The 16,299-nt window shown below is 32.5% G+C and overlaps 1 protein-coding gene across 1 annotated transcript in view; it reads right to left on the reverse strand.

Annotated features, from left to right (window-relative positions):
* The window catches only part of LOC134228820 (calcitonin gene-related peptide type 1 receptor-like), a 45,940-nt gene that overhangs the window by 14,006 nt on the left and 15,635 nt on the right, over positions 1 to 16,299 (reverse strand). Inside the window, exons 2-7 of the mRNA XM_062710526.1 lie at positions 15,468 to 15,595; positions 14,309 to 15,140; positions 3,683 to 3,786; positions 2,850 to 2,941; positions 2,318 to 2,468; positions 1,918 to 2,068 (exon numbers count right to left, since the gene is read on the reverse strand). Of these exons, the coding sequence (XP_062566510.1) occupies positions 1,918 to 2,068; positions 2,318 to 2,468; positions 2,850 to 2,941; positions 3,683 to 3,786; positions 14,309 to 14,756 (946 nt within the window). The 5' untranslated portion in view covers positions 14,757 to 15,140; positions 15,468 to 15,595. The remainder of the gene's footprint in view (positions 1 to 1,917; positions 2,069 to 2,317; positions 2,469 to 2,849; positions 2,942 to 3,682; positions 3,787 to 14,308; positions 15,141 to 15,467; positions 15,596 to 16,299) is intronic.

Here is a 16,299-nt window from a genome sequence, read left to right on the forward strand (position 1 = left end):
TTCCGGGTTTGTTTGACAGGTTTTAAAATTAGTCATACCGGATGTAATGATTTTCATGCAGTTCTTACCTTTTACACGTGGTTTTTACAAAACAACGATATGTTTTCGTATTTTAAGTGAATATTTATTAAACTGAGTAAAGCAAAAAATGTACATCGTCAGTTCGTGTTTTTAATTTTTTTTTTATCATACGGATATCATTCTATTCATTCGTTATATGAAAACGGCATAGACCAGCATCGCGTGGTACAGTGTACATGGCATTGTTACTTTTCCAAACATGTGCATTGAACGAAATTCTGTATATATTTGTCCATAAAAAGTCGTCATATTGACAGCAAGGCTATTTCTAAATTTTCATATTTCGTTAAACGGTTGAAACTGATTCGAAATAAATATTTAATTCATTAATTGTTTCGTCTTGTAATCTGCAATTACGATTTCTCAGCGACACTACGTTTCTGAATTGTCGTAATACAGACAATGGTAATCATTTTGATAGCATATAGGCACCATAAGATTAATTATAAATCAATTATCACCTTGCAGAATAAGTGTCACCTGAATAAACATCCCGTTTCACGAGACCTGGGGTCATTAAATGTCCAGGTAAAGTTGCTAATTATGTAAGTTTGTATACACAAAGCCACTTCGAGGTATCAAAGGTGAATTTCAATAGAATATGTACAGCGGGACTGCAATTTTACTTCGAGAGATCAAGGGTTTCGAGAGATCAAGAGTTCGAGAAATCAAGAGTAAATTTGCTTAGTTATATAGGGAAAAAATTCGGGACCGGAGACTCACTTCGAGCGATCAAGAGTTACCTGTATAATGCTGTCACAAAAAGTCATATTTAACTACAACAAAAGTCGTTGTGTTCAATTGTTATAACTTTGAAAAAAAATCTAATTTCATACATGTAGAGAAAACATGGAATTACATTTTGTCTTTTATATTTCTATTATAATTATTTTCTGTTGATATCATTATTATTAGGTTTCAAAAAAAGGTATTAAATAGAATGAAGTATATGGAGATGAAGAACAGTATCTAAGCCGAAAAGTTCATTCAAAAAATACAAATCTGAAGCAGAGCAAATACGGACCTCTAAAACACTAGAGATGGGATCAGGTGACATGGAGGAGTGGGCATCCCCTGTCGACCAGTTACACCCGCTGTGTCCTCCTTGTCATTATAGGGAAATTCAGTGTGAAAATAATGGCCTAACAACAAGTATGACATTCTTGTTTCATAAACTTTTTGTCATTTATTTTAACCTACCTCGTTTTAGAATTTTTTTTCATAACTAGAACATGTTCTTGTGTATCGAATCATGTGAGATATATAAACTCCGTATAGAAGTGATGGAGTAACTTTCCATAGAATCCATAATATTTTTAAAAAAAAAAAATAAAAACACCGTGGTTCCCCAAATTAAAAACATTTTATAAATAAAGATCTGAAGTCCACAATATTATTTATATCAGGTATATACATCACAAGTAATAACGTGTCCAGCAGGACAGCAGTTATATGGAAGACAAAGAACACGATGGAGGATTACGTTTCAGATATTCGATACTTAAGCTCTGTAAAGTTTTCTTATGATGAAAAGGTTAGTCGATGAATATTTTTAGGAAATACAACGTATAGTCTTCAACTTGAAATATGGTGGTATACAAGACCGGGCTCTTTCATCATAAAAATATATCTTAGATTAACCGTGTCAGTTCCTTTGTTGGTATGTTGGAGTTTAAGGAAAAAAACGAGTTTGAAAGGACAATCAATACAGTATTCAATGAATTGAAGATGAATTCATAAAAACAGTATTTGATATGTTAACAATGAAAAAGATAAATTAATTCTTTATAGAATCCTTAATTTTTTAAGGCTATATAAACATGATAAACTCCTCACCTATGCCGATGACGTAGTACATGACGAGAGATTTAGGGATTTCGAATGCACGTACAATCAGACGATGCAAGTGGAACCCTTCACAAAACATCCAAAAGTAATTAGCAGACTGGGTATACCGTTTTAAAACGTAAAAAAACTTGCATCCTCCCTACAAAACAAAATAAATGACCACACTTAAAAGCTAACGAGTCGCACAATCTTCATTTTGTTGCATTTTTACAAAAATATACTTCTTAACTTTACACCAATCTTAGTTATTATTATAAAGCTCTAAATTTTATTTTTGGATTAAATTCAATTTCTAAAAAAAACACATAAAAATAATGATATAAAAAACAAACAAACTTGTTAAACATTGAGTTGTTTTGGTAAGGGTATTTGTGAGTAATTTTTCTACCATATTTTGTTCAATAATGCTCGTGCCTCCAGCATTGTTCATTCTATCCGAGACTACAATGAAGTCCCACAATACGGCGATGATTGAAGTGGCGATAAAGGAAGAGAAGAAACAAATGTGAAGACGAACTCTCTGCTGATCTCGAAGTTGTCTGAAAGAGAATGACTCTCATTTTATTCGAGTTCTTCTGTTTTATAAAAGCTCTTCTTTATTTATACTAGCCGCTCCCTATTTATCAAATGCTTATATCGGATTCTTTTGGTGGAATTATATATGCTTTTGTGAAGGAAAAAAACATTAATTCGTTCAATTTTTCTTTTCTTATGATGTAAGTCTCACAAATTTTATTGTATCTTTCGTGTTTAGGGTTTTACCAAAGGTCAACATGTCCAAAAAAAATTAATTTTACAATCTAAAACAATGTGGTTTATAAAGTTAAAACTTGTACAGTTTATTAATATATCATAGATTTACAGATAAAAGGTATCACTTTATCTATTATCCAAATTATTAAAGGAAATATTAGTTGTACCTGAATGCCAGGAATATGATACAGGATGGAATAAGGAGGGATAGACTGAGAAGATTACAGCCCAGTCCTAAGTAGATCAGTATCATCTGACCCTGTATAAAACACAATCATTCCCAGGATTAAAAGTCTCACAGAGTATATAAAACCTGAAAATTATTAGTTAATTAAAGAAAAAGACAGAGAAAACAAAATTTTAAATGAGGAGAAAGGAAGCACCCTCTTTTACGCTTTATGGATTAATTTAAGGGTTTTATTCGTGTAAATGATTTCGAATAAAAATGCTTATTGAAAAGGACTATTTTTTGTTAATAGTTTAAATGAAACATTATACCAAAATGCAACTGAGAAAACAAGAAAGAATTGTTTCAGTTCTAGCCATCTAACCCTACAGTATAATACTGAGCTTGAACAATATTTAAGCTCAAAAGCCAAAACAAATACAAATCAGGTGCATAGCTGGGCAAACCCAGACCCGCAAAACATCAGAGGTTGGACCAGGTGCAATGGAGGAATGAGAATCCATGTCACCCGAACACATCCGCAATATGTTCAATGTCATGATCGTGAAATAACGGAAAAATCCGTAGACAATTGTGTGTAAGTAATGGCTTAACAATTAGTATGAAAAAACACCAGCCAGGATTATACTTAATGATAGATTGTTTTAAAAAACGATAAAGAATAAGTTATACTAGAAATCGTTATCATTCAATTAGAAATTTTAAGTAATGTGTTTGAAGTTAGCATTTTCAACGTTGCTATTGCGACAGATGAAAACAATTATTACAATTGAACTTATTGTTATGTCCCAATATTGGATAGATGAACCATACCTTGACCTTACTGTGGACACAGGTACTGTAATTTGTCCACTGTCGCCCGGACAGGGGGTGCACAAACCACGTGCCGTTCGGCCAACACACCTTATAGGCATTTTCTGTAAAGATAATCACAGTTTTAAAAAGTTTGCATCAGTTTTGTTTTATTATGCGCCCGGATCGATAGATCGGGGGCGCATACTGTTTTTTCCTCTCTGTCTGTCTGTTTGTCTGCAAACTTTAATCTTCGCCATAACTTTTCAACCATGAAAGATAGAGACTTCATATTTGGTATGCATACTTTACTAATTAAGCTCTTTCAGATGACACCAAGGTCAATCATCTTTTGACTCTGACTGTGACCTGTATGTTAAAAATAGCTTTTTCGAACTTTGTTGCCGCAAGGCTCATAGTGTTTCACAAACACATCTTGTTTTTGTTGTGTAATTAAAACTATATAATTCATGTATGTGTATCATTAATTTTCCATTTATTCCTGAAGGGGGAAACGTCCTGATGCGTTGTTACTTATATGAACTAATTGCCGACGGGTTTTTATATTTTTTGCAATTTGATACGTTCCTTCGCTTTTGAACAGCGTGCTAGCGACTTAATACTTCCGCTGGCGCGTTTTTTTATGCGCTGTTGCAATGTTGAAAATGGTCCTTTTTAGACATCATAAAAAATTGTTTTTTAAAATTATTTTTGGCTTACTCTTCGTAGAGAACTTCGATCAGAATTAGAGAGAAATAAGGACTATTTGAACATCTTTATGTATTTTTAGTAATTGTAAATATTTACATTTCTTATTGTATTCCCTGTGACTACTCTTTGAAAGTTAAATGAGCTGATTTCTTGTTGATAATTACAACTGAATGTTTATTTCGACAAGGGAGCCTAATATCCATGTGAATCACGGCTAGCTGCCTTTGTATCTGATATAATGGGCGAGGAGTATTGAAATAAAAATGGGAGGGCTCGTGTATTTTTAATTTTAAATTTGACATCATTTTTAATATATATTAATTTAATTTAACATATAAATATAAATATAAGGAATCACTGTCTACATTGTTGGATATGCCAAGGACATCAAAGACAGTTTGTAACATCGGCTGGTTTGTTTGTATCAGGAAAAGAGAAGTGTTTGACTGGACCGGGAATCGAATCCGGGACACCTGCTTTCTATCTACAAACTGATCTGCCAAGGCCAATATCCACTGCCCAAACCATTACACTTGCATAGCAGACTTTACCAATTATGCAAATTTTCGTACATTTCTAATTATCGTTGATGCCCTGGCATACCTTATACTCTAGACAGTGATGAAACATATGGAGATAACTAACAGAATTCCAGATCAAATGTCCATAAAACAATTCAAAATAGGAGCAGAGCCGACACGGACCTCCAATACATCAGATGTAGGATCAGGTGTGGAGTGAGCATCCCCTGCTAACCGGTCACACCCGCCGTGATTTCATAGATTTTTTTACACTGCATAAATGATACAGAATGAGTATTTCAAAATATCTATTGTGACAAACATGTATCATATACTAATGATGTGCAGTATTTTCCACTATCCACGATTTATACTTCTAGACAAGTATTTATTTCTGATTAACACAAACTCTTCTATATATGCACAAAAAGAATACTAGAACTTCATTTTTAACCTTTTTAACACTTTTCTTAAGAGCAATTACATACAGAAATGTCTATTAAATTAGAAAAACGTGATGGCAGCTGCCTTTGTTAAAATAAAAAAGGGGAGAATGTTGACTTTTAATGAAAATCTTTCGAAAACAGATATTTCCACTCGGGCAATGTCAAGATATTAAGTGTAATAAAAATTTCATCGATTTCGATCCCGAGCGATTTATTTCTAGAAATGGCAACAAAGTGAGATTAACAATAATTGCATTACATTGCCTTGAAGTGTCGTAAGGAGACAATTGACACATTTTAATTCGATTACAATCGTAGCTTCGACGATATTACAGTTTGACAATTCAGCACAAAAATTGATTGACATATTCACCAATGTAAGACTTTAATCACCTTAGTACGGCTTCAAAAACACACACAGGGTTTGAGAAATAATGAGAAATTACATCTTTTGGAATCATGTTGAAATACCTTTTTATTGTGACATTGACTACCACTGGTGCTGCTACGTCTTTGAGACCTATATTTAAGAAATAAACAACAATGTTAAAAAGTTCTCTGGGAAATGAACTTTTAGTTGGTCACGTGATCAAATCCTTTGAAGCCCGAAGGGCTTCTCGGTAAATTTGATCACGTACCAACTAAAAGTTCATTTCCCAGAGAACTTTTTAACATTGTTGTTTATTACTTATATCTACATTTAAAACGAATACATTTCCAGTTAAATTGTATTTATTACACGAACGGTCCAAGGCATTGCTTTGTAGTGACGCGCAATAACCTAGAAGTTGTTTGGTCAAAATATCACATCGCTCTGTGATCCGGTTGCGCTATGACCTTTGACCCCCAAATGAAATTCACACAGAATTGAACGTATTTTCTCTTCAATAGGTTCATCTAAGAAGATATTTGCAAATGTAAATATTTCTACGGGTTTGTTTTAAGTCACCTTTGCATTTTGATCTGTTCTTGATTAAATTAAATCTTCAATACAAAGACATTTTAATTGTAAAACCTCATTCAGATCTCAATCGGAACATGGTTTTTGAATTAATGGTTGAAAAACGGTGAAATCAAAATTTTAGACTAACTACAAAAATTATATCTTAATGTAAAAATTATGACATTTACAAATTAACCATGCACAGGGTCGAACATTTCAAAAACTGCCTGTAAGGCCAATCAAATACTGAAAGTAGCACAAACCATATCGTCGACAGTTTGGACATATTTCTCAATATCACTTCAGATGCCAGTTGACTGTAGTGGATGTCAACCGAAGTGTGTATGTTTTTAAAAGTTTAAAAGCACTATTTTGCAAATGAAAAGCCAAAAGAAAAACATTTCCTCCCAATAAATGTTTTTTATTAAAAGTCGAAAAAGATTGCTTTAACGTTGATTCAGAAGAACACTTCGGAGATAATCACTTTTGAGTCAACTGTTCTCCGCCGTTTCACTTCTATTTTTAACAAAGAAATGTTTCCCAAACTCAATAAAATCTTTCAGGTACTTATGTCTTTAAGTGTTTATGCCCAATCTAATGTTTGCTCCTATGCTTTCTTAGAATAAAAGAGGTTTTTGAAGAATTCATATAGTACTCTTGTTATGTCGACAAGATCACTTCATGTACAGTAAAACCATAGTCATGTATCAGACAGCAGAAGGGCCTGTCTTTTGACATACCTCTAAGTCGCATTTCACAGAAGTCTTCAGAAATAATGTAAAAACAAAAAATTCAAAGTTGTACGGAATTGAAAGAAAAGACAAATCGTTCTCCTTGACCGAAAGTGTATTTTAAGATCAAATAGTTGCATAAAGTAGAAAACACATGTATCCTATTTTTCAAAAACTTTTTCGTTTCATATAATTTGAATCTCTCTCAATCCTTAGCCACCTGCAAGCGTCATGAATCAATTATTTAAATGTGTTTATATCATAAAAACTCAATTTTGAAGAAACAATATGACACCTTGGCCTACAGCATAAAGTAAAACTAGAAGACAAAGCTTCTAAGAGATATTTTGGGAATTTTCTCTTTTTTTACTTTCTGACTGGAAAAACTCTTAAATCAAGATTTTATATGACTTCCTGCCTGATTTTTATGAAGAAAAATCCTTTGCCAAAGTTCTGACGGCAATAATCTTTTTGTGGGTATTAAATTATGACTTTAGATTATTAGCATCTTCTTTACATTTTAATCTGTTTTAATATTTAACATATTGGCAAATAACAATGCAACGAAAAATTTACAAAGATAAAAGTGGGCCTGAATGAAAGGTTTATTTTAAATCTTTACCATAAACTTATCAGAGGCCAAACAATTTAATTTTTTTCTAGTATGAAATATATTGAGACAAGGAACTGTTACAGTATTCAAGCTAAAAAGTCCATGAAACAATACAAAAAAGAAGCAGAGCGCGCAAACACGGACCTCCAAAACATCAGAGGTTGGATTAGATGCCATGGAGGAGTGAGCCTCCCCTTCCGACTAGTCACTGTCACACCCGCCGTGTGCTCCTTGTCATGATTGGGAAATAACGGGAAAATCCGTTGTGAATTCAAGGTGTAAATATTGGCCTAACAATTAGTATCAACTTCCAAAAAGAACATTATTTTTTTAAGTATTCTGATAAAACTTTACGGTTTAATTTGCCATGATCAGCGATATCAAAATAATTGCAATAAATTTCAAATCAGAACTCGATGGGAAATAAAAAAAATTCTTTAATGCGAGATACTGATCTACAAATCTTGTTTCAAGTGTTGATTTGTCAGATGGGACCTCGTTATTTCAGGATAACACTCGGTAGATAGGCAGATTTATGAATACATCGAGAGATAAAGAATGTAGCCGAACTTTCTACCAGCGAAGTAAACATTTACAAATCTATTTCAGCATGTCAATTTCACCGAAAAAACAAACCCAAGTTTGTGTTTAATTTTCGCTATCGTATCTTTATAGATATACACTTGTACATTTGTCAATGGTGAATCTGTTAAGTGTAAGGAAAACAGACCACAGACATTGCACGGTTTGTAGGATAGAATATTTCTTACTCTCTGCTATTTGAGCTCATTATCCACTTTAATTCTTACAATATCTAATATGTTTTCTAAATAGTAACAAAACTCACACTCTAACAAATAAGTTTACCAATGGTTTTTGGTTGACTATGATTTTTCTTAATTCAACGAGTTTTGTGTTTCCTTGGTAAGGCGATAAAGACACCTAGCGATTTTTTTTTTAATAAATCATATCAAAATACAAACCATAAAACATTCTTCTTATCACATGTTTTACAACATTATAGGTATAGTATGAGACGATTTTAATATGCAAATCCAAAATATTTGATTTGCCTCAATTCATGCAAAAATTATTGTGACGTCACATCTGTGGATATGAAAACAATATATCCTATGAAAATACCAATTGTTCAAGCTTAGAACCATGTTTACTGTCATATAAGTGTTTAATATATGACCTTGAAAATAAGTCAACGCTTAGCCTAAATTTCGAAGTAAGGAATACTAAGGATAGAATAATTAAAATCAGTTTGTGAAGTGATTGTAAATTAAATAATGTTTTACATGTATCACATTTTATAAAACATTTGAAGGAAATATTGTTACATGTATGCTATCTTGTTAATTTTTTTTAAATATGTACTAAATTATTTTGCTAATAAAGTCCGCTTAAACATCTACAATGTATTTGTCTGACTGATTCCCTCAAATGTAAAAAACCAATGTGCAAGTTCGAACAAGATAAAATATTGAATCATAATATCTAATTTCCACTTCAAATAAAATTTTATCACTTTAATTTCTAAATACCTTTGTCCATTATCTTTCTTCATAATTAATTTTTGAAAATGTATCGGTTGTCTTCAAGCATGTAAATTTATTCCAAACCAACCAGAACATGTTTATTTCAAACAAGTGATAAAAATCATTATCATGCCCATCATTTCACCTGGGCTATACGCAAACTGAAAAAAAATAAAAGAAACCTGAAATAATAAAAGCAAACTTAAAAGAATAAAATAAATCTGAAAGAAGAAGAGAAAACCTTATATTATCAAAACCATGCAAATTCATTATATAAATGAACATTTACGACATGCATTTGGTAATAAAATTACGAAAACTGAGAATTAGTCCGATTATTCCCAACCCCTGTAAGCTTCGAATAACAGTAATAAAACATTCATATATCTTTATACATCTTCTCTGGATGTGAATCCGTCTTATTTTAAAGTCGTGGCACGCAATTATTCGCTCTAACAGGGCCATGTTAATGTCTATAAGACAATCAAACGAGGAGTTTCTGAATCAAGATCCAGACAAAATCGCCATTATAGTGATGCGCGTACTACTGCTAATGAAGAAGGAAAGGGGATAGAAAAGCTCTCTAATGATAGAAAAGTTGTAAAACGGACTGTATAGATTCTAATTGTATTTTTTATTGCACAGATATGGCTGCACAAAATGAAGCATTTGCAATTTACAGATACAAGAAGAGAGTAAAACACAACACGAATTAGTTTGATTTACATAGTGACTAACGGATCCATTTCAGAACAAAAAAATCTTATTGAACACACAAGTACTCACAAGTTAAAGTTTCGGATGGACAATATATGTAATTTTATGAAATCAGGTCTTCCAAAAATCTGTCGGAAGTACTATGGGTACCGATTACATGTATTAGCAGACCTTTTTTTGCATTAACATGAAAAAGAATAACATTCATTTGTGTATTTTCAAGTGCATACATGTACATATAAATATAAGAAGAAATGGCTGTGATGTTCATTTTGACATAACATTTATCAATTACGAATTGCTACATCAATTCATATGTCGACCCGATATATGCAGTGAACTTGAAATCAAAGATACCCCAAAGTCTTTCCGTTTCATATTTGAAAATTTTACCAGAAAAGATTTAAAAGTAATCTAACAACAAAACTTTATGATAAACGTGATGATAATTTTTCTATCATCAACCTCCCTTATCTGTGAAACATATATAACCTAGACACCTACATATTGTGTATTTGTCTCCTCGCTAATTCCATTCATAGGGACATTCATTACGTACTAACTATGTCTAAAAAACGAGCCATGGTATTGAAACAAGTGGATGAAACAGCAATATCCCAAGTTGTTATATTCCAAGTTCTATGGTTGATATAAAGACCTTATTAATAATTTATCATTAAGTTGATCACTAACTGACGTTTTTCATGAATTTCATTCAAATTGTTAGATTTTTTTTAACACATTTAACTTCCTACGGAGTTTTCCATTTGCTTCATCATGACAACGAGCACGAAGCGGGTGTAACCGGCCGACAGGGGATGCTTACTCCTTCATGGTACCTTATCCCATCTTTGATGTTTAAGGGGTCCATGTTTGTTCTGATTCTTATTTGCATTGTCTGAGTGATATTTTGAGCTTAGAAGGTGGTTTTTATCGCCATATTTCACATAAAGTAGTTATCATTCGTTGTGATGAGAGGGATATGGAGATAACAAACAGTATTCAATCTCAAAGTCCATAAGACAATACAAAATACAAGTACGAGCAGAGCAAGCTCGGACCTCCGAGAGATCAGAGGTGGGATCAGGTGCCATGGAGGAGTCGCCGTGTGCTCCTTGTCATGATAAGGAAATAATGTTAGGAAATGTTAGGAAAGACTTGATAATTACAGAAAAGATGTCAAGTTACCAATTCTTTCCGGGCATGTATAATGAACAATAATGAGTTCTCCTGTTCCATATATTTTCATTATAATTTTAAAACAATAAAAGTCAGAAGTTTTCATCTTCCCCCTACCTTTTTTTTGCAAGACTCTAATCTTCTGACACATGCCTTATCAAGCGACAACGCTTAAGTCAATCAATGATGCGTTATATTAATGAATACAAGGAACTAGTGGACAAAATTCGACACAAATTTGCTGTAAACGAGATGTCGTGAAATGTAAATTGGATCCTGGCTGGACCTAGGCCTCTAAGATTCTAGAGATTTACATCTCTAATGGACAAACGTGAGGACAATAACGAGCTAGCCTTTTATTTCTGATGGATACGGAATTTCAAAACACAATTCTCATTAAGAAAATAATTTACAGATAATGAATTGCTAATGGCAAAAGCAAAAAAAATTTCATAAAGACAAAAAAATTCTGTTGAAATAATTGATAGTCTTCTGTTTTTCTGCATCAAAAGATTTTAAGGATAATGAAATATGTTTTTACTTTTTAGCTTTTTCTTATAAGTTCTTATTAAGAAAATGGAAGTGAAATGCCTAGGCAAACATGATAAAGGTTGCCTCTTCGAAAGATTTATATGGATAATTTGTTTTATTTTTAGCTTTCCCTACGTTTTCTTAATGAGTAAATGGAACTGAAAAAGCAAGGCAAGCAAAACAAAAGTCGCCAGCGGAGAAAATACGACATTGATTAAGGTGAGAGTGGCTAAATTTGAAATAAACGCATGGACATTTTACCAACCATGATGATAACATAAAAAAAAAAACCAAAATGCAGACTCAAAAAATGAAACGCTGTTACAAGTTTTGAATTTTATTGATATGTACTGAAATGAGAAGCAGATGGAATAAAAAGTGTTGAAAGATTGTTTTCTTTACAACTGAATACTTTCAAACTATTCGACCAAACCTACATCATAAATTTTAAAAGACAAATTTAAATTATAATATTCTATCTCAGTCAGCTCTTTCACGGAGGGTGTGATAGGTCGGCAGGGGAAGCTTTTATTCCTCCTTGGCACGTGGTTTATTGTTTTGAGATTAATTAATTTCTATCTCCGATTATTTCGTTTTGCTTCTAAGCAATTCTTTATAATGTGCATAAATATTTAAACATTCAGGAATAATTTAATTTTAGTTATAACATGTCATTTGATTGGTTAAACGGTTTTATCCATTTTGTATAACATAACTTGCCTACGTCACAATTAGTTACGTCGAAAACGTATTACTCCGCTTGACGTTAACTTTTCAAATATGCGATATTTGAAGCGTTTTTCCGAAGGAAAAAATGGAAAAATTGCCTCATTGTCTACGTTGAAATTAAATTATAAGGAATGAAGCTTATTTCAACTTATGTTATACGATATAACATAACTTGGGGCATGCAGTTTACGCTTTTTTATAAACCGCTTCGCGGTTGAAATATACTTCATTCCTTAATGATGAGAATTATACCAAAAAAAGGGAGAATAAGTTTGAAACCAACTCTTAAACCATAAAATGAAACTCATGTAGATGAAGATTACGGTCAGTCTTCGAATAGAAATCTGAGAACAGAAATATAAAAAAGAGACCTCCAAAGAAATTTTAGAGAAAGGATCAGATGCCCTATTGGGATAAGCGTTCCCTGTCGATCGACCACACATGTTACGAGTCCTACATGTATGTATTAACCCTTTACAACTTACTGAACTGTTATGAAACATACACTTAATATTCACGTCATAGAAATATGACGTTACCTTTTCCCCGCAAGCACTTTAAAGCGCGGTTCAAGTTTCTCTAAAGTTTAGCGTAAATAATATTATGACCTAATATTTTAATAAGAAAATAACTTTTCTTATTTTATGAGATTTTAGCAAGTATAAAAAGAAGGAAATTGGCATTAAATTTAAGTTTAAATGTACTTTTTAAAGTGCATGAAAAATGCGTGATTGCAGGAAAACGGTAAATGCGTGATTTTGCGTAAAAAATAGGAAATGGTATATGTGTTATAATGCGTGACTGCAGGGATGGGGGTTAATCAGTTAGCTAAAAAAATTTCGCAGTAAACAGAGGTCTGACAACTGATATGAAAAGCAATCTAATTAAAATTAGATCTTTGATCCGCTCCATTTTGAACGGTAAACAAAGTAGCGATCAAAATGGAGCGGGTCAAAGATCTAATTTTAATTAGATTGGAAATGGATGCTTTATCTCTTTGACCAGATATCTCTCACCCAATGCTCACTAGCAATACCTCAGCTCTTGTATGAACTTTGTACGGAGAGACGTATGAAAAAAAGGAAGTTGACATTTGATTTAGGGAATTGGCGATAGACAAAATAAAGTCATCACGTTTATTATTAAAGTTTGGTTCTTGTATTCATACTGTAGTTTTAATATTGTATCGGTCAGTGTGCATCTCATTAGACCAGATACGTGCAACATAAATTACACTCTTCTCCAAAATAAATTAGTTTTGTGAAATAAATGTTAGATGGTTCTCTTTCGGAACTGTATATTACTAAGTTTTCCATTTAAAAAAAATAAATTCAGTCCGACATTGAAATATTTGTGCATTATCCTTGGTAATTTTGGCACGAAGCAATAAAATTCCAATAAATGTCATTTAATTTTTGTTTATGGATAGAGCCTGGTAGAGCAGCTTTCAGGCAGAAATATTACCTGCTATCAAAAAATTAAGAGGAAATATTTTTGATACAGTTTCCTTTATTGTTACCATTAAGAGCCAATAATCTATAAATCAAACTATCCTTTCTTAGTTATTTCAAAAAGGCATTGTTTGAGAATTTCAGTTTAATAAGGAATAAGATTATTTTAATCAAATCGTGCAGGAATTCATTGGGTTTGGATTGTTTTAGCAGTCTTTAGAATTTGCTTCTTCTTATATCTTCTTATATATATTCTTATTAAAAGAAATTAAAAAAATGACAAAGTACCAGAAAGATCTCTCATTATTAAGTTCTATTTTGTCATCTTCATATTACTCTCACAATCCTTTAATCAAATACGCCACCATTGTGGAAAATATCAATCACTTTCGATATTCTTTGCATCACTGTTTTAAAATTACTAGTTAATTATTATACTAAATCAAAGAATTTTATTTTCATTCATAATCATTTTATAAGAATTTTAGAATTGTCATGATCATTTCTATTAATTAATTAATCAATACTAACCATGTTCACTGGCATGATCAAGATAGGAGGGACACTTAACATAGGCAGTACTACCGGCTGCCGTGTCGTCAAAACATCCATACCCGTCCCATGTCCGAGGACAATGTGACCAATTTTTCGGCAGGGGAGGTTGATTTAGTTGTCGTTGACAACATTGCGTCGCTGCCTGACAACAGGTTGTCCACTTTTCACACTCTTGTTTACTCAGAGGTTCACATATTTGTTTAACCATAGAACTATTATCCAGATCGGCACGGTAGATGGATCCCGGAGGGTACGAATATTTATAATGGGCCGCTGCTGGACCAGCTTTAAACACAGGGCCCGAGGCCGTGAACGTTAGGTTAAGCTGTGTATCCGATTTGAACATGTACACGTAGCAAAACGAACACGTTAACACTTTGAAGATAGGGACATCTTGGCTCATCTGTTGATAGCGGCAAAGCATACTGGCTGAGAAGATTATTCTTTTTTTGAAATATCAGATGGTCGTCACGACGTGTGACAAAATTCAAACACTCATCAAGTCAAGATCTTTAACGTGTTCGATATAATGACATATTCAGGAATACATTTATCTTCAGCAGGAGGGCAACACATCGAGGGAGAAAAAACAGATATGGTGGAATAGGCTTCCTTTCTTTGACTGTCGTTGTTAGGAATTAAGGATGTAAATCAGTGTAAAGAATCTGCCAGCATGCCAATAGGACGCAAAAATATAAAAATTTCGCGTGCTCACCGCTCTCTGTCAATACTCTTTTTTGTGTTAAAGTGTTTGTTGTCTGAACACTAAATATTCTCTCTCTTATCGGCACAGGAATGCAAATGTCTTCTAAAAGTGAAAATGGCACTTTGCAGTGATTACAAAAAATATGTCAAAACTTGTAGTCTAATCCAATAAGTATGTTCAAATTCAGATCGACAAGAAAAGCAACTTATTCAATACGCATGCGCTTATATTCAAACATGAAACTTTGTTTAACCAACAATCACTTTTTAAATGCACTTCAGTAGAACAGAGCCACCATGAAACGTGCCAATAATTTGGGGGATGTCTCTTAGTCAATTCAAACAATGCTGAGAATCCAAAAATAATGTGTTGCTACTGCTGTCGTTAAACGCTTACATTTATAATTATAAGAAAAAGAATGCTACATACCTCCGATAGCATCTGCTTAAAGATTAAAAATGTCGAAACTGTTTTCGGAAACCTGTTTTACATCTTATTTTCTTTCTGTCTCTGCTCGTTTCTGATTCATCCATCATATCAAAGTTAAGATTGAAAAACTGAAAGAAACAGAAATCAACATCCTGTAAATTCAATATTAATAAATTATGGAATTGTATGTGTTGTTCACTTTTAAGATTTGAATATCTAAATTATCTTTTTTATTTTAAATTTATATTTATTGATTTATGTATTATTTATATATATATTTTTTTTTTGTTCTTTTAAACCGTTTGAAGCTTTTGACTTCTAGCTCATCAAGAGTTGCTTTGCAAATGCAATATCCTGATAAATGAGACTATAGCAATATCTGTTGACCCTGTACTGGTTTACTCTTACTGGGAAAATGAGGTTTTGAGATGACTGCTACTAAAGCAGGTGCCTTCTTAACAGATTCAAACAATCATACAAAAGATTAATGAACAAAGTACAGAATGTTTCATCATGCTTGAACAGCCAAAGGCGAATTCTGGAGTAATCACATATACAGAAAAGGGGTCAACACAATAAAATATATCTTTATGATACATATATTCACCATTTACTGCAACTATATTCTTGAAAATCATTTAAGCACATTTAGAAGATGTTTGCATCGTTTATGTAATCAACAAAAACGTATTTGTAATTGTAGGAAAATATCAATATTTCATATTTTGCCCTAAACATGACTTTCAAAAGAAAAGGAAGTCCTGGCACAATTTTAATTCTATTTGAAAGTTTCTCTACCTGCAATTTGTGCATTGTATTGCTATTGCGGGGA

The sequence above is a fragment of the Saccostrea cucullata genome, unplaced genomic scaffold, assembly GCF_032062105.1.
Source record: "Saccostrea cucullata isolate Sc308-1 unplaced genomic scaffold, CSIRO_AGI_Scuc_v1 ctg566, whole genome shotgun sequence".
Lineage (NCBI taxonomy): Eukaryota > Metazoa > Mollusca > Bivalvia > Ostreida > Ostreidae > Saccostrea > Saccostrea cuccullata.